The sequence below is a fragment of the Stegostoma tigrinum genome, chromosome 3, assembly GCF_030684315.1.
Source record: "Stegostoma tigrinum isolate sSteTig4 chromosome 3, sSteTig4.hap1, whole genome shotgun sequence".
Taxonomy (NCBI): Eukaryota; Metazoa; Chordata; class Chondrichthyes; order Orectolobiformes; family Stegostomatidae; genus Stegostoma; species Stegostoma tigrinum.
Genome location: NC_081356.1, coordinates 60,850,622 through 60,876,084, shown reverse-complemented (window position 1 = coordinate 60,876,084; position 25,463 = coordinate 60,850,622). Strand labels below are relative to the sequence as shown.

The following is a 25,463-nucleotide window of genomic DNA, read 5'->3' as shown; positions in this document are numbered from 1 at the left end:
TATTTTACCTTCAGCATTGGAGGTTGAGGAGTGACCTTATAGAGGTTTATAAAAGCATGAGGGACATGGATAGGGTGAATAGCCAAGGTCTTTTCCCTGGGGTGGTGAATTTCAAAACTAAAGGGTATAGGTTTAAAGGTAAAAAGGGAAAGATTTAAAAAGGACCCAATGGGCATCTTTTTCATGCAGAGGGTGGTGCATGTATGGAATGAACTGCCAGAGGAAGTCGTGGAGACTGGCACAATTACAACATTTAAAAGTCATCTGGATGGGTACATGAATAGGAAGGGTTGAGGGGGGATTCGGGCCAAATGCTGGCGAATGGGACTAGACATATATAGGATATCTGGTCGGCATAGACAAGTTGTACAGTTCAATGAATCTATGACTCTGAGTCATCTAGCCACCACCCATCCCACCATATTCAATAGCTTGCAGGAAGTTCACTTCTGAGATTTCTTCTTGTTGATGCAATCGTATGCATTGACACTGAAGAAAGAAATGGATACCATTACTACACACTATTTGCTCTGCCCACAACTATACTTCATCTACAGTCTACTGACAATGCCCTTCCCTCAATGGGCCAACTTCCTCCCTCTATCCATCACAATTTCCAAATCTGGGGGCAAGGCATCAGATTTGGGAAGAGGCAGTAAATCAAACAGTAGAAACAAGACAAGATAGAATGGTGTAAATCATAAACAGACAGAAACAGAATGAATGAATTTGTAGATAAAACAAGAAATTAGCAGAATAACAACAGAGACAAGACTAAAGGCTCTGTATCTGAATTCATATAACATTCAAAACATAACAGATGAGGGGATTACATGAATGTAAATAAATAAGGGCAAACTGATAGCCATTACAGAGACATGCTGCAAGTGATGTGGACTAAGACCTGAATATTAAAAGCTATATCACCTTTTAGGAAGAATCCTCACAACTGCATCCCTGAGCCTTTAACCCTGCAAATCCCTGCACCTTCTTTTTCTTTCCCTTCCTTCGTCAGTAACCACTGTCCCATTTATCTTAATCCACCATCTCCCTTTTTCTCTCTTGCCCTTGGTCAGCCATACCCTCTTCCTGTTAGGCTGTCACCTCCCTCCCCCAGTTGTTTAGCCATGCCCGGTTGCTTTTTGACTGCCTCAAACTGATCTCAATAATTGCTTGCTATTGAATGTTGCTCTCCACAGAATTTAAGCAGCTGATGTTTCCTCCAACAGTTAGACTGCCTTCTTGCTGGCGTCCTGCATGCAGTCATGAATTTGAAGGCATGTATATCTCATTCACAGATAACTCAAGTGAATTAAAATACAATTAATTCTAGCAAGATTGCTATTTAACAAGCATGGATGATATGGCACTGCAATTTGTCGTCAAAATTCTGAGAACCCTTAATCCCCTAGTGTTATTCCAAAGTGAGGACAGTGATTTTTGGGCTTCCATAAAATAAAGATGCCCAAGCTTCCTGCTTCCAGGATTTTGCCTATCAACTATGTATCTCATTGTAGATGATACATGACATGCTGAGATTCTCCAGACTTATTGTTTTTTAAATTGGTTATGATGTCTTCTGAATTTCTTGACTAAAAAAAACAGGTTATGACTTTGAGATCAGTTATTCTATCACAGTTAAACATCACACATGGTATAAACCACAATAACTCAAAGCCAATTTTAATGTATCTTATCAGTATCAAACGCAGCACAATTTCATAGTCAGATACATCCTTTTTGCATTTAAATGTACATAAAATGAAAGATGAGCATGAGCAAGTTTACCATTTTAGGAGATGAATCCTTTTATTCCCTTGGAAAACAACAAAACCTGTGGCAGTGAATCCAATGAAAGTTGTAGCTCCTGAAGAATCCTTAAAATAAAAAGATAAACATTTAGAATGTTTATGCACTGCAGCCTAGAAATAGGCTTGTCAATTCTTACCATTTTTGTGGCACATATTTCCACACCCTATCTTAAGATAAGCCTTAATCTACCATCCTGATCGAATAGCCTTTCAATGAAGCGGGGGGCACAGGAGAGAGGAGAGAGAGCGAGTGGGCGAGAGCGAGAGAGAGAGAGAGAGAGAGAGAGAGAGAGAGAGAGCGAGAAGAGAGAGTGTGTCTGTCTCTCTGTCTATTAAATTCCAACCTATATGACATTCCAATTGTCCTAACATGCAGTCCCACCTCCATCGCCCATTATGTCAAGAGGGCTGTAAGATGCAGAACCTTTGCATGTTCAATGAGTGTGGTTAATTGTAAAGGTGTCTACAGATCCAATGTGAAATGAAATCAAACTTTGCAGACAGTCATATGGCAAGAACTATCAGCAAGGAATTATAAACAGGTTTGAAGGGATTAAGGATTTGAGACTTTGATGAATCAAAATCATAAGGTTAAATGAATAAGTAGTTTCATATTCCTTAGAAAATAACAGACTAAATGGGATAGAGTAACAAATTAATAGAAGTAGCGAGGGATAATGGGAACTGCAGATGCTAGAGAATCCAAGATAATAAAATGTGAGGCTGGATGAACACAGCAGGCCAAGCAACATCTCAGGAGCACAAAAGCTGACGTTTCGGGCCTAGACCCAGCAACTCATATTCCGCCTGGGAACCATGCAGCCTAATGGTATCAATGTGGACTTCACTAGTTTCAAAATCTCCCCTTCCCCCACCGCATCCCTAAACCAGCCCAGTTCGTCCCCTCCCCCCACTGCACCACACAACCAGCCCAGCTCTTCCCCCCCACCCACTGCATCCCAAAACCAGTCCAACCTGTCTCTGCCTCCCTAACCGGTTCTTCCTCTCACCCATCCCTTCCTCCCACCCCAAGCCGCACCCCCATCTACCTACTAACCTCATCACACCTCCTTGACCTGTCCATCTTCCCTGGACTGACCTATCCCCTCCCTACCTCCCCACCTATACTCTCTCCACCTATCTTCTTTACTCTCCATCTTTGGTCCGCCTCCCCCTCTCTCCCTATTTATTCCAGTTCCCTCTCCCCATCCCCCTCTCTGATGAAGGGTCTAGGCCCGAAACGTCAGCTTTTGTGCTCCTGAGATGCTGCTTGGCCTGCTGTGTTCATCCAGCCTCACATTTTATTATCTTATAATAGAAGTAGCGATGTAGGTTTTCAAGGTCATAAAAATCTGAACAAAGCCAAAGAGCTGAAATTGAAAATAAAAAGGGACTTCTGTTAAGCCTGTGTATTATCTTGGTTTGATCACACTCAAACATATTGTGCACAATTGAATTCTCAATATTATAAAATGGATAAAGGCACTGGAGAAAGTGTAAGAATAATTTACAGGATAATACAGGAAGATCTCAACAGGCTAGTGCTGCACTGATGAATTACCTATGAGGCATCTTAGAACTACAAAGGTGTTTAATAGGGTAGACATAAAAACAAAATTCCTCTTGTAGGCGAATTCAAAATTTGACATCATAAATATTGCATAATCATTACTAAATCCACCAAGTACTGTGGAAGAAACTTCTTAGAGTGGCTTGAATGTGAAACTTGCGAATACATGTTGTGGTACAAGAGGATAGTAAAGATCCCTTTAAGGGGAAGTTGAATAATAACGTGGTTGGAAAAGAACTGAAATGACATGGACGTAGGGTGAGATGAAGCCAGATGGTATGAGGCTTGCGTGATGCGTAAGCACATCAATTAAGTTGAACAGCTAGTTCTATGCTGCACATTCCAATTTAATTCTGTACGAAATAAGTGGCAAAGAATTATCAATGCATTCTAACTAGAGGAATAACCACAGTTAGGACATAGCTCTTCATGTTTATTTTCCCCTCTGACATTCAACTCTCTCCTCCCATCAACTCTGACCTGATTCATAAGTACATGTCCCTTTAATCCCATTCCTTCCCACTTGTTTAGAGTCTTTAATTTTCAATTCTTGATTCATTTACCTATGTTGCTCAACCACCTGTGACATTTCCATCGCATCTAATTTCAAATATCTTAATTTTTAGTGGAGTGAACATAAACCCCCTAGCTCAAAAGATAGGTACACAACCGCTGCGCTACAAGAACACTAAGGAATAATTTATAACCTTGCAGTGAACATGCCTCCAAGGTACTGTGATCATAATTTGAAATACACTTTATCATGAAAGTGGTTTTGTTAAGTCTGAAACTAGGGACTTAAATCTGAACAAATCAATCTATGTTAACAAGTCAGGCAAGTTGAAAAACTACATTAAAATATATGATGGCAATTAAGCAGTGGAAAATATGTAAATAATTAGAGTTTCAACAAACATACGTTACTATCAGGAATAAAAATTTAAAAAACAATAAAAATGTTGTAATCACTGGTAATTAGAGAAGTTAAATAAAACATCAGATAAAAGGACAAGGGTATGTTGCCAAAAAAGTGCTGGACCAGAGTACTGGAGGATTTTAGAACGCAATACAAAATAATCAAGAAATGAATAAAGAAAGATAAGGTAGAGTACACAAACAGAAAATAAAACTAGAATGTGAAAGTTTCTATACATGTGTAGAAAGGAAGTGATCAATGAATGTAGCAGTATTAGAGGATAGAAATTACAGGGCAAGTAAAGAAATGATCCAGACACTGAGGAAATTCTTCATATCTGTCTTCATTGCATAAGAAACAAAAGACACTGCAGGTATAATGGCAAGCAGGAGTCCAGAGAACGAGAAACTTGAAGAAATTAGTACAAGTAATAGTATTGGAGGAGGCATCAGTACTGGAAGTAAACAAATCCAGCACCTTGGACATTAGTGTGTCTTCTTCCATTCTGAATTTTTCAAAATATTTTCTAAAAGCTATGACTTTGAGCATGTTGGATTCTGTCATAACAACATAAAAAACAAAAGAACTGCGGATGCTGTAAATCAGGAACAAAAACAATGTTGCTCCAAAAGCTCAGCAGGTCTGGCAGTAGCTGTGAAGGAAAAAACAGAGTTAACCTTTTAGATCCAGTGACCCTTTCTCAGAACCATTCCAACATATATCTGCCATTGCCCAGGGCACAGTATCTTGCACGATCACAGGCTTCTCAGTTCATTATCAGCAAAATTATAACGTTGTGTCAACCACATGACAAATCAAAAAGCAAATGAACTGCAAGTTCACAGAAATGGTGGCACTTTTGGCAGTCAAAGGTTCTGAAGAAGGTCCTGACAGTGTACTAAAAGGCCACGTTGACACAACTTCTGATGCTGCAAGCCAGGAATTTTCCCTAGGCCTCTAGAAGACCAGAAATGCCAACCTAGATGCTATAATGGCTCCTGGTTTTACTGCTGCTGCCCTGAGAATGTTGCTCACTGATGCTCACTTAAGGACCAAAGGAACATTCTCTTCCAAGGTGACTAGACTAGGAGGCCATCCCATGTGCTTTTGTTTTAACATTATTCAGTGCACCATCTCCACCACACTCTGGGAAAAGAAATGCAGACAGAAAATTGAAATCCCTCAGAGAAAAATATCTTCATCTCTGTCTTAAATGGAAACCCTCTTTTTTCTCAAATATGCCACCTAGTTTTAGTTCTTCCAAAAAAGGGGCACATCCTTTCACATCCACCTCAGAATCTGAAATGGTTCAATAAAATTACTGCTCACTCTTGTAAACTCACGTGGATGCATGCCCAACCGGTCTTCATATGATAACTTCCGCTTCCCAGGAATCAGTCAAATAATGGGTTGCTTCCAAGGCATTTATACCTTTTCTTAAATGAGGAGGCCAAAACTGAACACAGTATTTCAGATGTGGTCTCACAAACACATGCATATCTATAGCAAAATATCCCTACTTTTGTACTCCATTCCCATTGAAAGAACAACATGCAGTTTGACTTCCTAATCATTTGTTCTACCGCAGACTAATGTTACGTGCTTCATGCACTAAGATGTTCAAATGTCATTAACTGGGGGCACAATTTTAAGGTAAGGAGCATGAGTTTTCATGGGGACTTGAAGAATTCTGTTCCACCCAAAGCGTGATGGGTATCTGGAACTTACTATCTAAAGGGATGATAGAAGCAGGAACATTTAAGTATTGAGATGAGCATTTAAAACCATACAAGGCTACAGGCAAGATGCTGGAAAATTAGATTAGAAAAGATAGATTTTTGATCATTGCACAGGCAATGGTCTGGAATGTTATCAGACACTAAAGGAATTTTGGGATCTAGGAATAGGGAGAAAAAGTGGTTTTGGTTTTGATGATAAGCCACAATCTAACTAAATGGCACAGGTGGCATGAGAGGCTATGTGGCCTCTTCCTGATCCTACTTCCAGTGTTTTAATGTAAGATTAATAATATTGAACTTGTTTTCTATGGCAAGGAGAGTTTTCCAAACAGCCTAATTAAAATGTAATCGTACAAGTTTATTAAGAATTGAAGTAGAAGTTAATTTATTAAGATGCGAATATAGAAAATAAACTATACTAGGCAATAAGTTAGTCAGGCCAAGTGGGTTCAAGACAATAGGCCCATTGGCCAATGGTTTACCAAGTACCTGAGTGGAAGATGAAGTAGGCTCTCCCTAAACTAGGTGAGATAGGACTCTCTTCAGCCCCCAGCTAGCTGTCGAGACTCTCCTTTCCCCCACCAGATTTAGCTCTTTGTCACTACGTTTGTAATTTAGAGTTTCTTGACTAATAATACTCATGGAAAATGAGTTTAAACCCACCATGGCAGATTAAGAACTTGAATTTGGTTTAAAAGTAAATGGTGCTTAATTAACTCCCTTAAAGTAAACTAGTTCCACTGGCTCACGTCTGAAGACAGTCACAATTGCATCAAATTTAGAGAAACTAGGTTAATGCCACTGAAACTCATATTCTAAGAATGAAAAAGAATTAAGTTATTTAAGAAGGCAGGTCACAGTAAATCTTTGTTCTATAATGTGTTCAACTTATTAAAATTGTTGGCTTTACACTGTTCCTAAAAATGTTTTCGTTGCAGGGGAAGATCAATGAGACACATTCTGAAAAGGTGATTTACATTTTATAAAATGTGCAACCTAAATTTTAAACAATAACTTACAGACTGTTGGAAACATTGGCTGGGACTTTCCTCGGAGCTGTTCCCTCTCCGCCGCACTTCTGGAGAAGTTACGGCAGCCTGTTTGCACGTAAACACTGGCTGGGATTAGGAGTAAAGGGAAAATGGGTTATGGATGGGAGAGTACATCGACTTTTAGTTTGTAGTGTATTTATTGACACTGAATGAATAGATTAGTTATTGATTAAACATTGTTAGTTATTTCATTCTGATATTTGTCTAATATTTAAACTTTGGGATGAAAGAATTTAAGGATGGAAACAAGTTTCTGGTGGTTATGAAGAAGATCCAAGGGGTGAATGTAATAATCCTAAGGGTACACACAAAATTTGTACATTCAGGGCAATCATTCTTAAAATAGTAATCTGCATTATGTAATACTAGGTGTGAACAAATGAAAGGAACAAAACTTCATAAAAATACATGTCAAAACTATTTGTGATGGGGAAGGTGTAAAATTAACCAGTAAAGGTTTTACAACGTGATCAAGTATACAAGATTCATATAACATGTCATATGTTTACATACAAACTAAAATTGTCCCACAAAAACAAAATATAAAGTGGTTCAGGCCTCCATTGCACAGTAACTGCCAAAAATTATTTTATGGATCACTAATTACATTATTCACTGTGTGAAAAAAATGGATGTAGGATCCATGTTTGTATATTTCAATAACTTCCAGCTCAAAATAGGCAAGTATGCCAGAACCCCAGTACATGTGTTTGAAAGTTCCAACAGATGGAACTTTCACCAAAGGGGCGTTGAAACATCCCCTCCAATTTTTCTGTTTGGTACTTGTTTCTTAGACAGGGTAATGTCAGGGAGCTGTTGAAAATTAGACCCTACGATTTCAGTGTTGTGACTTAGTAGTTACAATTATCAGGTTAGAATGGCGATTAGGGTTACAATGGAAAGAATTCTTGATAGGGAAGACATAAAGGCAGTGAATGGTGATCACTATAATTAAGAGAGAAGGCAAAGCTGAGGTAAATGCTTTTTGGATACATACAAAATGCCTTAGAAGCTCAATAAAATTAAGATAATGCTATTTGTAATGGTGGCAATTTTCTTGCAAATATAAATAGTGCGTAGATCTAAATCAATAGATTTTAATAAACAGTGGACAAGATAGCATTAAATATTAAACCAGTCAATATAAACAGGAACATTGCAATAAACAATTCATGTCCTTATTTTATCAGCAACCTAACATTATGTAAATAACGAAAATTACTGAGCTTCTCTAATGTTGGAACTTCATGCTGTGCTCTCAAAATGGTCTGACAACCTGAGCACTTGAAGCAGTGTAAAATATATTTTAAAATCAATTGAAAATGTAAATTCCTTTCTTAAAATGGAAGATCATTTGAAGACATTAAAATCCAATGATTGTCAATGATTTTCCTCATAAAATATTTTCAACAGTACATCTGAAAGGACAATCAAGTGTAGTTATGATTCACTTCCCTTTCATGTGTCACATTATTTACAACTACTGCTCACCAATCTTGATACAATCTGAACTGTTATGAAGTTAAGTTAATGGTCAAAGAAATTTCTATACATCTCAATAGGTCTGTACTAACAAATGTTGTAATTAATATTTAGCAAAATTTGGTTCACATGTGGCATGAACTTTATATTTAACCTAATCCTTGGTGCTTAATTTTTGAAGCAAGAAAATGTCTTTTCCCAGTACTTTGACGACTAGGTTTCTGGGTAACACGACTGCCAGTATGACTTAGTCTGAGTGTTCTCTGTATGTCTAATCTATACCATGAGGACTGTTGAGACAGATATCTTTAAGTTTATTCACAACAATAACTATTACACTGCTATAACATCTAAGACTTACATATACTCTGGGTGCAAAGATACAGTAACTGCAAAAAAAACTATTACTTCTGAAGGGGAGGTGAGTATCTTTGCTATAGAACATTGTATGTTATGATGCCATCTAACTATCTTAAACCTACACTGCAGCAAGGGAAAAATAGCTGCTGCAACCTGCGACAATGTCCACCACCCCCATTCCTAACTCCGATGATTTTCCAGAGGGCACAGCAGTGGGCACGATAAAATGCTATTCTATTATATCTGGCAGTTTGCAGGCACTTTAGAATCAGAGAATTCCTACAGCAAGTCTGCACTGATCCGTCAAAAAGCATCCCACCCAGACACTGCGACCTCCTCCCTATCCCCATAACACCACATTTATCATGGCTAATCCACCTAGCCTGCTCATCCCCGGATGCCACGGGGTAATTTAGCATAGCCAACCCATCTAATCTGCACATCTTTGGACTGTCAGAGGAAACCAAAGCACCCAGCAGAAACCCGTACGGACTCGGGGAGAATATGAAAACTCCACACAGGCAGTCCCCCAAGAGTGGAATCAAATCCAGGTCCTTGTTGCTGAGAGGCAGCAATGCTAACCACTGTGCCACCATGGCACACTTATTTGGGAACTAGACATTAGGGAACTGGAAAAGGGATCACCTTCTGACACCTGAGATTTTCATGGAGGGGTTAGCAATCTTTAGGAACTCTATGAAGATAACAAGCAGCAACCTGGCAGGTGCAGTAACATTGAAACAGTTTCAAAATTTAAAAAAGTGGTAATTTAGACAAAAGGTCCTCAGGAGTAATGCAATTTTATTCACCAGTTTTTCCCCTCTTATCACAAGCTCCTGTTCTCCTTTTACCCTGAACAATCTGAACATGAAGATCCCCTCATTTGGCATGCACAAACAGCAACCACATGGCTGACAATTCTGGCTAGAATGGGACAACAATTAAAAAGTCCCTTCACTACTATGGCAGAATCAAAAGTAAGCCTCCATCACTTCAGAGAATTTTATAATTTCAAAGGCTCATTTTGCACACGCCATCAGCCAAACCAAAGAAATCAGAAAAAACAACCTAACCAAAAAAATCATAGAAACAAATTACAACAGAAGTTGCAATTATAAAACAAAAACAAGAATTGCTACAAATATTCATCAGGTGCAACAACATCTGCTGAGAGAGTTAAGACAGATTTAATGTTTTGGGTCGGTTGCCATACATCTAAATGCAGAAACTGTCAGTCTCGATCTTAATTTTTTTGGTCAAGTGTCAAATTCATTGTGTTTCAGTGGGTTTCTCTTCTCTCCATGTAACCAGCAAGATCTCTTGCCATATCTTAGTGAATTTGACCCATTAAATGCCTATCCCACCCACACCCTCTCACCCGATTCTGGACCCATCCTTCCACTCCAAGAAAAATTTTGTCACTCACCAGATATCCACTGGCATCACTGGAACCCGCCTATCTTTAAATGCCTGTTATGTACCGGACAAGCACTGGTATTCTGAAATTGCTTGTCAAAGCACAGCTCTTTCCAAAGAAGTCTATAAAGGGTAAAATTGCATCATCGTCCTCAGATAGGGATTTGGAGAGTCTGATGGGCAAGGTGGTCCAGGGAGCGTTGCTCCCTTCCTGGAGGAATGTATGAGAAGGCCACATCAGGCGACGCTGGCAATTTGCTCCGACTTTGGCACTCAGGTCAGTGCCATATCCATGTTCCACAGGAATAACCAGCAGTGCTGCAAGAAGTTGTCCACTGCACCAGGTGAAGTGCCACATTCTCCTGTCAACTACCTCATGCTCATTCTCTCTCTGCTACTGCACTTACCTTCCATCAAGACTCACATCCTGCCACTCTCAGAACTGCATACAACATTGTCCCTCACTCACTCTTGCTCCCCAACAACTAGCCACATCACTGACCCTGAAATGACTCTGCACTACTTACTCATCACTTTGACACATCTCACCACCTTTTGACTACCTGTAACAGCATTAACAGTCATGGCACCCACATGAACCTCACTTTAATGCTCCTGTTGTCTCATTCCAGGAGAAAACAGCCCATAACAGGATGCTAAGCACCAGCATGAGTGGAGGGGAATCTGGCATCAGGCACCTCACCCACTACGAGGACAGAATCTCCGTTCTCATGGGTGCAGGTAGTGGCTCTCTCCTCTATAATACCAAGACATCTCTGTTCCGCCAACTGAATGAGTACCACTGTTCATTGGACTGCAACTCTCAGAAACCCTGCTGTCAGTCAGTGTGATTCATGACAGACTACTTCTAACTGTTAGCTGTGATGCCTTCTCATCCTTGAGTCTTGCAGGAATGACCACACGGAGGAATGGTCTGTTCTGTCGGAAGGCACCTACTTGACATCCAAGGAAGAGAATTCAGAGGAATGAGAGGAAGCATCAGCAGGAGTGCCTCCTGCACACCCAACAAGCTCAGATACTGACACCTCGATGGGAATGTGAGGTTTTGAACATTTAGAACAAAATGGCGAGAACCTCACTGCAAATACTCCACAGCTGGCCAAAGAAAGAAATGTGTCAGACCACTGAGACTCAAAGGCTGCCAAAGGCCAGGAACATGGCCAGTCCAAGCAGTAGAGGATCCTGTGGTGTCAGAAATCAGGGGCTTTGTATAATGCAAAAGAAGAGAGAAGCAGCAGTCAGATATGCAAGATACTACAGTGCAGTCTGCATTTGACTTAGACATGCAATCGTCTAGCCTCCTCCATGAGCAAGTGGAGGCCATAAAGAACCTGGTGCAGCATCCTCATGGTCCGCTGGATATACACACAACCCTGCACTCCATCATCCCAGCCAGTGGCCATCAGGACCAAAGGTTTGGCAACCTGACATGAAATTATAGGTGCCCCTTCATAAGGAGACATAACGATGCCAGAAGGCATCCTGTCAGAGGAGCAAACACACGCTGGTCCTTTAGAAGTTCTCCTCCCAGGACAGGACACCCCAGGAGGTGGCTGGGTCCTCCACCTCCACCCTGCCTGCACCTCTCAGACCCTTGTACATTCTACCCAAGAAGGGTCCGCTTGCTTCTAGCGAGGAAACCCTCAGCAAGACTGGACTAATGCAAACACAAATATCTCTACAGTCACTCAAGCAAACCTCCAATGCCAAAGAAGGGTCTGAAGAAGGGTCTAGGCCCAAAAACGTCAGCCTTCCTGCTCCTCTGATGCTGCTTGGCCTGTGTTCATCCAGCTCTACAGCTTGCTATCTCAGATTCTCCAGCATCTGCAGTTCCTGCTACCTCTGATTTAAAGCAATGGGTTCTGTTAGCCCATTGCTTCTCTTGATCAAACAACCCTATTTCTTTCCCTGGCCTCTTTGTGATCAAGTGGTGGTGTTGAATGAAGTGGTTAGCAATATGTGGGGCAGGGAGGTGTACAACACACACAGTGAGACAATGTTTTAGAATGGTTAGGAATTAGGGAGCCACAGGTCTGTGTCCTGTACTGAGCTTGGATCAGTGTGTAGATTTCTTGCCCTCTAAAAGGCCTCACATTGGCAGGTTTACATCTGTTTTTCGCTAATTGAGACACTTCCACATTCACCCCAGGTATGGTCACAGTCATTTTCTTTCCCATTCTGTACTTTTGATTTTCAGCATGATGGAAGGTGAGAGTAAGCACGCTTTGGGAATAGTTTCCAGATTCCATCTCCATGTATTGGTGGGGTCTCAAACATCCAGATCTCCTCCTTGGTAGCCTTCCCATGAATTCCTCTGACTTCACACATCGCCAGGTCCCTTCAAGCGTACATCTCCCTGACAACTTTAGCCCCTTGCCCATTCCTCCCAGAGACTGGTTGTGACCACTAATTTTCTGAACTGCAGAGGCACAGAGCCCTTGACAGAGAACACACAGGCCGGAAGCATGAACATGGTTAGTCCTCTGGCCAGGTACCAGAGGCTGCCTCGGCTTTCTGTGCTGGGAATCCCGACAGGTAAGTGCCTCCATGGACTTCAATAAGAACAAATCCCTATGACATGGCTGCCTGCTTGCTGCACATGCACTGTGTTTGCCAGGTTAGCTGCTGGCATATGCAGCAGGGATGAGACTGACACAGCACACTACCATCCAGCAAAACACAGGCCTCCTTAACTAAGAACAACTGACTGGCATGACAAGCTGCCTGGGTGTGCAACTTTGCTAATAAACACAGTAAGGCAGGGCAAGGCAGGGATGCTGGAGCATGCAGTTCCATGCTGTCCTGAGATGTGGCCTGGTCTATACCATGAGCTGACTCCCAGTCCTTGTGTACAAAACCTTTCAATGCAAGCTGCCAGTACACCATGTAATGCAGGTCTCAATTTCCTACGCACCCTGGAAGTCGATTGGAGAGGTGCAATGGGGATCCTAAGGAGTTGGCAATTACTGGATGCCAATATCCCTGGATGAGAAAAGTGTGCAGCTGGTGCCTGTGGATTGTATACTGAAATGCTGTCGCCTGGTAACATGGAATCTCCTCATAATCAGGGATGGGCTGAAGTTGGCAAGTACCCATTCTGAGTCCCATGTCAAGAATTCTCAGTGTCTGGTTTATTTGCATGGGGTGGTAGAATAAGAAGCTGCATATTAATGAAGTGGGACATACAATTAATAAAGTCATTAGCAAACAAAATCCCTGTTAAAGGCAACTCACTGCTGCCTACAGTAAATCTTGACTAGATCCCCAGATCTTAGTAAAAAGATGCAATGAGCTGCTCCCAATGCTGAGGCGGACCTCATCAGACGTCTTGCACAACTCCGCCACGTTTCTTGCCACAGGCCATGTCATTCAGGGCCCTGTAAGATTTGCCCATTAACTAGTTCTCTCTCCACAGACCCTGCCAGACCTACTGAGTATTTCCAGCATTTTTGTTAATAATAAGAAGAATCTGACCTATCTACTCAGCTTATGTCCGCAGAATGTGACTACAGCAGTTATAATCAGTCACTTAGTAAGCCAATATCAAAAGCATTTTAAAAATACAAAAGACCTTTTCATGAGGACTGAAGTGGTCTTAACAGGGACTAATTTGTACATGAAGATAACTTTCTAGCAGTACTTGTTTTAAAAGAGGAAGTTAGTGAAATAAAAGCTCTAATAATTTGTAGTTTAAACAGTCAAATTAAAGCAAATATTGGAATTCAATAATGGCTCAGTTTTATTTGAAGAAGACAGAAAACTGAAATTTTAAGTGAAACACATCACATTAGAGTCATTGAGTCAAACAGCATGAAAGTAGCCCCTTCAGTCCAACTCGTCTTCGCCAACCAGACATCCTGGTCTGACCTAGTATTAGTCAGCATTAGTCCCATATTCCTCTAAATCCTTCCTTTCATATATCCATCCAGATCCCTTTTAAATGATGTAACTGTACCAGCTTCCACCATTTCCTGTGGCAGTTTGGTCCATACATACACTACCCTCTGCATGAAAAATTTACCCCTCAGGTCCTTTCTAAATCATTTCCCTCTCACCTTAAACCCATACCCTCTAGTTTTGGACTCCCCCATCCTAGAAAAAAAGACCTTGGCTATTCATCCTATCCATGCTCCTCACGATTTCATAAACCTCTATAAAGTGACCTCTCAAGTCTGATGGTCAGGGAAAACTGCCCCAGCCTATTCAACTTCCCCCTGTAAAACTTAAACATTCCAATCCCAGAAATAGCCTTGTAAATATTTTCTGCACACTTATGCATGCAGTATTCCGGAAGTGGCCTCACCAATGTCCTGTACAGCCACAATAACAACATCCCAACTCCTATACTCAATGCTCTAATGAAGGCAAGCATGTCAAACACTATCTTCATCACCCTGTCTGCCTCTGACTCCACTTTTAAGGAACTATGCATGGGCACTCCAATGTCTCTTTGTTCAGCGACACTCTCCAGGGCCTTACTAGTAACTGTATAAGTCCTACCCTGGTTTGCTTTACCAAAATGCAATACCTCACATTCATCTAGACTCCCTCTGCCACTCCTCGGCCCATTGGCCCATCTGATCAAGGTGCCATTGTACTCTGAGGTAATCTTCTTCATTGTCCACTACACCACATATTTTGGTGTCATCTGCAAACTTGCAAACCATGCCTCCTATATTCACATGCAAATCATTTATATAAATGATGAAAAGCAGCAGGCCCTGATATAATGTTCATGCTAGCCTAGCTTATACTTGTACATGCTGACTGATGTGCCTTCTATTTACTATGTTTTGTTTAATTTCAGATTTCCAGCATTTGTCCAGCTTTTCCTTTTATTTTATTTCTATTTTGATAATGTTTTCATTATTTCTCTCTGATACTATAGAGAAAGCAAAAATGCAATTCAAATATGTAATATGTATTTGTAATTCAAATGCAGATAAACAGTTTCTTGTTACCTTGCATGGATGGGGATCAACACCATAGGTTTCTAATGTTTGAGCTTTCTGCAGCAGATTTAGTTCCGCAACAGGTGCTGTCTGTCCCCTAAAAGGATAATTAAATTGATCCGTAATTATTAAAGCAGTAATGTAAATTCAAAAACTATTCATGTGGATAAACTGCAAAAGAACTAAGGGTCATTAAAATTAAAATCCCATCTGGAGGAAGAAGCAAACAAAGAAAAAGCTGAAAACAAAAACAGAAATTGCTGGAAAAACTCAGTAGTTCTTGCAATATCTGTGAAAGAGCAAGCAGAGTTCTGAAGAAGCATCACTGCACTCAAAACATTAACTCTGTTTTGGCTCCACAGATGCGGCCAGACCTGAGTTTCTCCAGAAGTTTCGGATTTCTAGCATCCACATTCTGTTTTATTTTAAAAGAAAAGGCAAACATTTTGAGAATATATTTCCTTAGGAAATCCCAGTGTTTTACAACCGATGAAGTATTTTTTATAATATAGTCACTGTTCTGAGAGAGACTTTTATTTATACAATTCCTATTGCCATGTCAGTGATAACAGTCTCATGATCAAACATTCTTCAAGGATTGATTAACTCTCTGGGTTTATTTATTTAAAACAGCACAACTGATTACCTGTAACAAAGCAAGAGATTACAGCAAATCAAATGACTGCTATATGTAACAAAGCGTGGAGTTGGAGGAACACAGCAGGCTAGGTAGCATCAGAGGAGCAAGAAAGGTGACATTTCGTGTCAGGACCCTCGTTCAGAAAATTCTGAAGGGTCCCAACCCGAAACGTCAGCTTTCCTGCTCCTCTGATGCTGCCTGGCCTGCTATGTTCCTCCAGCTCCACAATGTGTTATTTCTGACTCCAGCATTGGCAGTTCTTACTACCTGATTGCTATGTATGCAGTTTGCAAATGCAAAGTAGACTAACTGCTAGGCACTATTGCAAGACTGTGTACTTAAAGCATAGGGAGTCCTTAAGGGTGAACATTCTTCAAGGCGAGGCATACATACACAATTCTCCACTCTTCCAAAAATAAACTTTAATGACTTATAAAGCAAGTGAGCCTTTGAGTCTCAGATAACAAAGTGTGGAGCTGGATGAACACAGCAGGCCAAGATGCATCTTACGAGCACAAAAGCTAACGTTTCGGGCCTAGACCCTTCATCAGAAAATCATCTTTTTCTGATGAAGGGTCTAGGCCCTAAACGTCAGCTTTTGTGCTCCTAAAATGCTGCTTGGCCTGCTGTGTTCATCCAGCTCCACACTTTGTTATCTTGGATTCTCCAGCATCTGCAGTTCTCTTTATCTCTGATCACAGCCTTTGAGTCTTTGCAGCATATTGGTAATTTCCTGATAAATCCAGATTTGTGATGGTAATTTTGTTTGGACGTGCCCAGTCATCAGTGATAATGTCTGTCATTCCAGTTTGGGTCATCAAATCTTTCTTTCATGGACTGCAGTTACTGTTCCAGAATTTGTTTATACTTACTAATGCACTACGGGTAAGATTTGTTGCAGGTTAACTAGTGATTGATCTCGTTCCTCGACCTGTTTGGAGTGGTTCAAATCATTTTGGCATTTTCTGTTTTGTCCCATAAGAACATGCATTTTGATGCTTCTGGTTTTACACCGTGTATTCTAAGTAAATCTAAGTTTTAGCCATTTTTGGTCTAGTTCATGTGTTCTTAATAAGTTTGCTTTAATATCTATTTAGCCTTTTCAACATATTTATACTCTAGGTTTCTTCAGAGCCTGGACCTCTTCCATTTCGAATTTAATGATCATTTTTATCTATGTCCTGTTAGAATTCTTTCATGAGAGCATTATTGTTTGCATTTGTTTCTGAAAGTCTCAAGGCTGATATCTGGCACTCTTTATTGTGTTTATTATGCACCACCACCTGATTGTACCCAAACCAATAGGCTGAAACTTTCCAGAAATCTGCTGTGTTGTTTTCATCAAGACTCATGGAGGGTTTCTTTCTACAAGGCCTAGCTCGAGTTTTCATCTCACTAACAGGGTACCATGTCCCTGTGACACCTCACACACCTGAAGCTAGATTGATTCTCCTACTCACCGCAGGCAATATCACTCACCACTGCCAAGATATTCTAGGATCACTGGTGATCGTGACATGTTTGAAGTCCAGCCACGCACCCAGTCAATTGCTTACAGTCCATAATTATCCTTCACTACGCAAATGGGACAGCAACCACAAACCACGTTCTTAAGGCACTGAGGTGACACATCTAACATTGCCTTGCACATACAATTGCACATTTCTACATCTATCGCTGCTTAAGCACCAAATAACACAGCTTAACTATACTTACCCCTCCTTCTGTCCTGATATAAATGAATAAAATGAGAAGCATATATAGGGTGGATAGTCAGAGTCTTTTTTCCAGGGTGGAAATGTCAAATACTACTGGGTATAATTTTAAAGTGAGAGGGGGGTAAGTTTCAAGATGTGCGAGGCAATTTTTTTTTTACACAGAGGGTGGTAGGTGCCTGGAATGTGCGGCCACGAATGAGCTAAAAGCAGATATGATAGCAACATTTAAGAGGCAGTTAGATATATGAATTGGCATGGAATAGGGGCATATGGACCATGTGAAGGCAGATGGGATTGATTTAGAATGGCATCAAGGTGGGCACAGATGTGGTGGACCAATGGGCCTGTTCCCGCGCAGTGCTGTCCTATGTTCTATCCCTCTCTAAATCACTGTTACTCTTTCCCCAGTGCCAAATGTAGCCCAGCATCTTATCATTTAGCGTGGAACCATTACACACAGGGAAGGATTCATATGTTCAGACCTTTATTCAAATGTTTATTTACCAACAGCAAAATCGAACTAAAAACAAACAAGTAGAAACTGCAGGATAATAAAATGTGAGGCTGGATGAACACAGCAGGCCAAGCAGCATCTCAGGAGCACAAAAGCTGACGTTTCGGGCCTAGACCCTTCATCAGAGAGGGGGATGGGGGGAGGGAACTGGAATAAATAGGGAGAGAGGGGGAGGCGGACCGAAGATGGAGAGTAAAGAAGATAGGTGGAGAGGGTGTAGGTGGGGAGGTAGGGAGGGGATAGGTCAGTCCAGGGAAGACGGACAGGTCAAGGAGGTGGGATGAGGTTAGTAGGTAGCTGGGGGTGCGGCTTGGGGTGGGAGGAAGGGATGGGTGAGAGGAAGAACCGGTTAGGGAGGCAGAGACAGGTTGGACTGGTTTTGGGATGCAGTGGGTGGGGGGGAAGAGCTGGGCTGGTTGTGTGGTGCAGTGGGGGTAGGGGATGAACTGGGCTGGTTTAGGGATGCAGTGGGGGAAGGGGAGATTTTGAAACTGGTGAAGTCCACATTGATACCATATGGCTGCAGGGTTCCCAGGCGGAATATGAGTTGCTGTTCCTGCAACCTTCGGGTGGCATCATTGTGGCAGTGCAGGAGGCCCATGATAGACATGTCATCAAGAGAATGGGAGGGGGAGTGGAAATGGTTTGCGACTGGGAGGTGCAGTTGTTTGTTGCGAACTGAGCGGAGGTGTTCTGCAAAGCGGTCCCCAAGCCTTCGCTTGGTTTCCCCAATGTAGAGGAAGCCGCACCGGGTACAGTGGATGCAGTATACCACATTGGTAGAAACTGCATTTGCCTCAGAAAAGAATCAGACTGTTTCCCTTTCGAGCACCAACAATTCTCCTGTCATCTGATTGTCTCTGCATCCGGCACTTATCTACTGGAACTGGATGTCAATTAAGTCCTGTCAGACTTGAGTGCATTGTATCAAGTGAAAATATTGGAATCAATTCTTACGAAAGTAATAGCAGAACATTTGTAAAATCATAATCTAAGCAAGCAGAGTCAGCATGGCTCATGAAACAGAAACTGTGTCAGATTAATTTATCAGAGCTTTGAGGATATCTCAACCAGAGTAGATAGATGGGGAATCAGTAGATGTGTTATATTTGAACTTCTAAAAAGCATTCAACAAGATACCTCACCAAAAGTTGTCATAAGATAACAGCTCACAGTGTTGGAGGCAGTATATTGGCATAGACAGAGAATTGGTTTATAAGTGGGCAACGGGAAGTGAAGGTAAAAGGTCAGTGCTGGGACCAACAGCTGTTTACACTTATGTTGATGTTAAATTATAGTTGTATTTTATACTAATGACTTGGAGAATGGAAGCAAATGTACTGTAGTCAAATTTGCAGACAACATAACAATAGGTGGAAAGGCAAGCTGTGAGAGGGACATCGACAGTTTACCGAGAGATATTGATAGGTTAAGTGGGCAAAAAGTTGGCAAATAGAGTATAAAGTGGGAAAATGCAAAATTGTTTATTTTGGTAGGGAGAACAAATGAACAGAGTATTATTTAAATGGAGAAAAACTGCAACACACCCAGACTTAGGGGTACCTATGTCCAAAACACAGAAAGCCAGCATACACGTACAGCTGGTAATCAGGAAGGCGAATGGAATGTTGGCCCTTGTTTCAAGGGGGTTGAGTATAAGAATCAGTCTCTTTGCAACTTTACAAGGTGCTGATGAGTCCACATTTTACAGCACTGTGAGCAGTTTTCATCCTCTTGTTTAAAGGAAGGTATCATTTCAATGGAGGCTGTTCAAAGCTGGCTAACTAGGATGATCTCTAGAATGAAAGGATTGTCTTATGATCAAAGGCTAAACAGATTGGGACTCTACTCACTGGAGTTTGTAAGAATAAGAGGCGATCTCATTGAAACATATGATTCTTCAGGGGCTTGATAGGGTAATTGCTGAGAGGATGTTTCCCTTCACAGGAGAGTCTATATTCTGAGACTATGTCCTCTGGCCAATGTGACAACTTGAGACTGAGATGAGAAGAAATTTATTTTCTCAAAGGATTGAGAGTCTTTGGAACTCCTTGCCACAGACAGCTGTCGAGTACAGAGTGTTCACATATATTTAAGGCTGAGATAGATGGATTCTTTATCAGTGAAGGGAATCAAGGGTTAGGGGGAAATGGCTGCAAAGTGGCCAATGAGGAATGTCTTCGGATCAGCCATGAGCCTATAGAATGGAAGAGCAGGTTTGAGAGGCTGAATAGCCTACTCCTGTTCCTATTTCCTGCTGCTCAATGTCCTCACCTCCTCCTCAGGAAACTGCTTCCACTCTTTCAGCTCATCACTATCCCATAAGTAAACCATATTCTACTGTTCCATTTGTGCAGACCATGGCACGCTAGGATAATGCATCACTTTTTTAAATTCATTTATGGGATGCGGGCATTGCTGGCTAGGCCAGCAATTATTGCCCATCCCATTTGGCAGTTAAGAGTCAAACATATTGCTATGGATCTGGAGTCATATGTAGTCCAAACCAGGTAAGGTTGACAGTTTCTTTCCCTAAAGGGCATTATGAACCAGTGAATTTTTCTTACAATCAACAATGGTTTCATGGTAATCAGTAGACTCTTAATTCCAGGTTGTTTTTTTAAGAATTCAAACACTACTATCTGCCATGGCAGGATTTGAACGCAGGTCCCCAGGACATTACCTGAGTCTGTAGATTTGCAGTCCAGCAATATCACTAGATCATCGCCTCCCCCCACTGTAAGGCATTTACCAGACCAAACCAAGCTCTAAAGTCTGTTAAACTGTGACTGTGGTTGAAGAATGGGCAGCACTGTATTAATGCTCAGCCTCAATCAAAGGGTTTTATAATGGGGTCATCAGTCTTTGTTGGAAAGAGTAGCCCTTATCTCCCAGTAGCTATCATTGCAGGGCATCTGGCCTTCAAATGCAGGAGAAATATGAGAGTTATCAAGAAATCAGGTACCACGGCAGCTCTCAGGATACCTGGTGTATACTTCCAAAATATGGAACTGATGATCACAGATCAGTTACATATTGATGGAATACAGCCCTTTCCTACTGAGGAACTCAACTGTGCGATGATATGGTCCTCTCAATACAATGCGTATGCAGTCTACTATGCCCTGCACCTGGGGGAGGCCAGATCTGTTGACAAAGACTGTTGCCCAGGAAGCAGCACTGACCTCATCACGGCGTGACCTGGCACAAGTGGCATCAGTATTAGCTTGAATTAATTTATGGGTAGAAACTGAAAAATTCTACAGAATTCTTTATTGGTTGCTTGGAAGGTGTCAGTTGCATAAGAGTTCAGTGCAACTATCATCTCAATGGCCAGCAGGAAAGGACTGCCATGTATTTCTTCATGTTGCAGGACTCACTCCAGAACCTCTCATATTTCTGTGGCTGTCCCAGGGCATCTGCAGTCAGCACAAATGCTGCAATTCACTCATTGGGAGGAAATATTATGAATGGCTATAGGTTCTGGGTATCATGTATCAACAATCACAAGCCAAAAGGAAACTTCAGCATTGTCCTCTTCTTGTGGAGGATGCTGCTAATCCTCTGCTTGCCAGTACATCTGCAGGTCCTCCATTTTTCTGCACCTTTGTTGCATTGCAGCAACAGTGATGGTATCTCATGCTGTGGCTGGATCCATCAGTCATATTTGCAATGAATCTTTGTAAGAAACAGAACAGGTCCTTAGTAACATGAGCAATCAGCATTCACATCACTTATAAATGGCAATTTATGATACTGTTCCAAATAGTGAGACATAGAATGTCTTTACACGATACTTTGACATTGCACTATATTCTTATGAATGTATCAGCTGTTGAGTCACAGAGACATGTGATTGTAAATTCTGCAGGAATGCGAGACTATGTCCTCCAAGTACTACATCATCTCTGAAAGCCATCATTACATGTAGGAGCATTTTACATTATACTCACAGTTCAAGATGAAAGGAAATCAGTTCCATGCCCTGCAGCTTGTGGTCTGGCATCAACTTTGCACTTTTGTGCCTTTAGGGTTTTACTTTTAAAGTCACCAGTGATTACTAATGCTTCCTAGAGATGGATACCTTTAATCTGAAATGATCAATGACATGACTAAGGTTGTTTCTAACCAGCATTTCCAACCCTACACAGCTGTACACTGCATACACTAGTGACATGATTACAATCTGTATTCTGCAAGTGCATGATTGATAGTATTGACCTCGAAGCCTCCCATCCATCAGAGGTGAAGCTGATGTGTGGGACAGAAAATGAACACTGAACCTGCACACTTCAGGTGTGTTTGCAACCATTTTCCATTCAAAATCTCCATTTAGGTGGTGAAAGAAATGGAAAACCCTGCAGATTGCAGTTTGTATGAGGGTTTGCAAGCTCAGCTTGGTAAGCAAAGACCCCACCCATCCCTTCAAACCTCCATGCCCATTTCTACTGGAACTTCCTGGACAGTACGTGTCCCCCATTTGTTGCCAACCATCACCTAAAATTATGACCACAACTTTCATCTTACCCCTGAATCCTTTCACTGAGGCCACAGTGAAGGTAATCACCAATGCTCTGTCATCTCCCCTTCTAATACGATGAATATTCCCTTCCGCTATCTTTATCCCATCTACACCCCAGATTGCTATCTCTAATTCCTGGAATTGAGTTCCCCCACTTCCATACTATCTTTGCATCCCCTGGTAAACCTATCAGAGATAAAAGGGAACTGCAGATGCTGCAGAATCCGAGATAACAAAGTGTGGAGCTGGATGAGCTCAGCAGGCCAAGCAGCATCTGAGGAGCACAAAAGCTGACGTTTCAGGCCTAGACCTTTCATCAAGCTCCACACTTTGTTATCCCTGGTAAACCCTCCTGATTTTTATTCCACTCAGGCCCCAGGATTAACACCCCTCCACACCCACAACCAATAATAGTCTCAACTGATAGACTCTGTGCAGCTCCCTGACTGATGAACCACACATCTTCTGACTGCTTGCAGGACTGACCATAGCCCATGTGCAAGGCTGTAGTTAGATGGACAACCGGAGCCCGATTGCCCTAAGCAGATGACTGACCATGCCCAAGCCCTTGGCTGATTATATGGGAACTAACTCACTGATGTATGCCACCCATGATTGGACTGAGGACTTGACAAATCCCTTTCGATTTTGGAATATGGACATTTGGTTCAAGCTCATGTCGTGTTCTTGCTGCTGGTGCATGCTGTATATGTGAGATTGACAGTACATACAGCAACATGTCCACTCCCCTGGCTGACGACTGTGGAAAGCCATGACAAGCTGTCTGGTTTTGTGTCTGCACTAAAAGGCAAGTCAAGGTAGCAGCACTATAAGCCTTTAAGGTGTGGCTAAGGGAGCATAAAAAAGGTAACACAGTGACGCTCTGAAGTTGGTACAAGGTGAGAAAGCATTAAGAGAACAGGCGTGCGACCCCAGAGGTGGTCAAAACAATGACAGGGGTGCACGTCCCTGTTTGCAAAGCATCCTTGCAGCAACATTAAAATGAAAGGTGCTGGTGTGCTCTAAACTATAACACTGAAGAACAGGACCATACCATAAGTGAGTCAAAGATGTACCATGATGATGTTGTGAAGCTGGTACATGTTCGATACCAAAGAACTGGAAAGATTCTGCTCAATGATTCTATAGCTGATCCTGCTAAACCTGATCTCTTTGATGTGCACATTGCTCTCCCTGTAACCTGGCATATTTTCTTTTGATGTAGAGTTTTAGTTTTTCCTGATTCTTTTCTTTATCTTTCAGTTCCTCATCCATCTTTGTAAGCTGAGAGGAGGTATTCCCTAAAAACTTGTGATGATACTATGGCTTTGAGAAATTTTTTTTTAAAGTGAAACAAGTTTCATACAGAGGCACTAAGCAGTCTGCTCCAAAGACAAATGTGAAGTCTTGGTGGGTTTTTTTTTTGTTAAAGTTCAAACAATAGACGCAGGCTGGGTGGGTGGTAGATGGATGTGATCATCAAATCAGCAATTCTTTTTGCGAGTTCTAGATCTGAAAAATCACAAATATGCTCTTTTAATCTGCATCTGTTCATAGTGATCTATCGATTATGTAGGGTTCCGCCTAAACAACATGAATTCTAATTGATGACTTTGTTGAATCTGTCTTTAAGTGGTCTTCTTTTGTGGTTCATACCTTTTGGGAATCCATCTACACTTCCACTGTTAACCTTTGATTGGTACAGCTAGGTACACCTTTGCCACCAATTGCAAAGCAAATCTTAATAGTTTATCTCTCTTAATTATACTAATTTTTCTGACGTAGATAACTGTATCTATAATGCTGACACATAGCATAAGAGTGCGACGACAACAGATCAGAACCCTAAAGTACAATGGACACCTTTATATTTCAATTCCAAAATGCGTTTTTTTTTAAAGTTTCAGACAAAAAAAAGACTGCAAATGCAAATTCAAACATTGTCTCGCAAAGTCCTGTGCAGGAATTATGGAATATCAAATCTGCAGAGTATCAGGGCAACTACAAACAGGACGAGATGACTACTTCCCCTTTGCAGCAGAAAGCCATTTCGTGCAGATACTTTCTTGCGTTTTGCCTTCTAGAAATATGAAAGAAACACACTATAATCTGCTATAACCCTCATTTGTCTGCACTAACAGAAAGAGGATGCTAGTGGAAGAGGTGAACTAAAACACCCAAGTGTTGGCTTGCGTTCATGTGCTGTGAAGGTCTAATTCAACAATCCACCCATTAGTCACCCATGCATTGCAGGAAAAAGGAGTCCCGAACACTGAATACTTGAAGACAGTTAGTTAGCAAACAGGTCAACAAGAAATGTGACAACAGAAGGGCTGCCTTGCTCTGATTGCAGCCAACCAACCACTGCCAAAAGGAAACAGGACAAAATGATTTCAACTAATTTGAAAAAGTCAAGAATCCCAAAAATGACTCTTCAACTATTAACATTCTACTAACCATTTTTCCATTAATCTAATCAATATATCTTTTAACTTTTTTCTTTCGTTGAACTCAGTTCTTATTCCTGATCCGTGTGCTTGTGTGTTATGTTAATATTTCTCATCATCATAGAATCCTGACAGCGTGGAAACAGGCCCTTCAGCCCAACAAGCCCACACTGACCCTCAGAGCATCCCACCCAGATCCAACCCCCAAATCGACACATCCCTGAATACTACAGGAAATTTAGCAATGGCCAATCCACCTAGCCTGCACATCTTTGGACTGTGGGATCAAACTGGAGCAGACAG

At 41.4% G+C, this 25,463-nt stretch overlaps 1 protein-coding gene across 5 annotated transcripts in view; it reads right to left on the bottom strand.

Moving 5' to 3' along the window:
• frmd3 (FERM domain containing 3) overlaps positions 1–25,463 on the bottom strand; it is a 208,152-nt gene that overhangs the window by 73,717 nt on the left and 108,972 nt on the right. For 4 of the 5 annotated variants that reach the window (XM_048527462.2, XM_048527463.2, XM_059644646.1 and 1 more), the window contains 3 exons: positions 15,329–15,416; positions 7,056–7,154; positions 1,789–1,877 (listed from right to left, as the gene is read on the bottom strand). In XM_048527462.2, coding sequence (XP_048383419.2) covers positions 1,789–1,877; positions 7,056–7,154; positions 15,329–15,416 — 276 coding nt within the window. The remainder of the gene's footprint in view (positions 1–1,788; positions 1,878–7,055; positions 7,155–15,328; positions 15,417–25,463) is intronic. The other variant, XM_048527464.2, reaches the window with a different exon arrangement.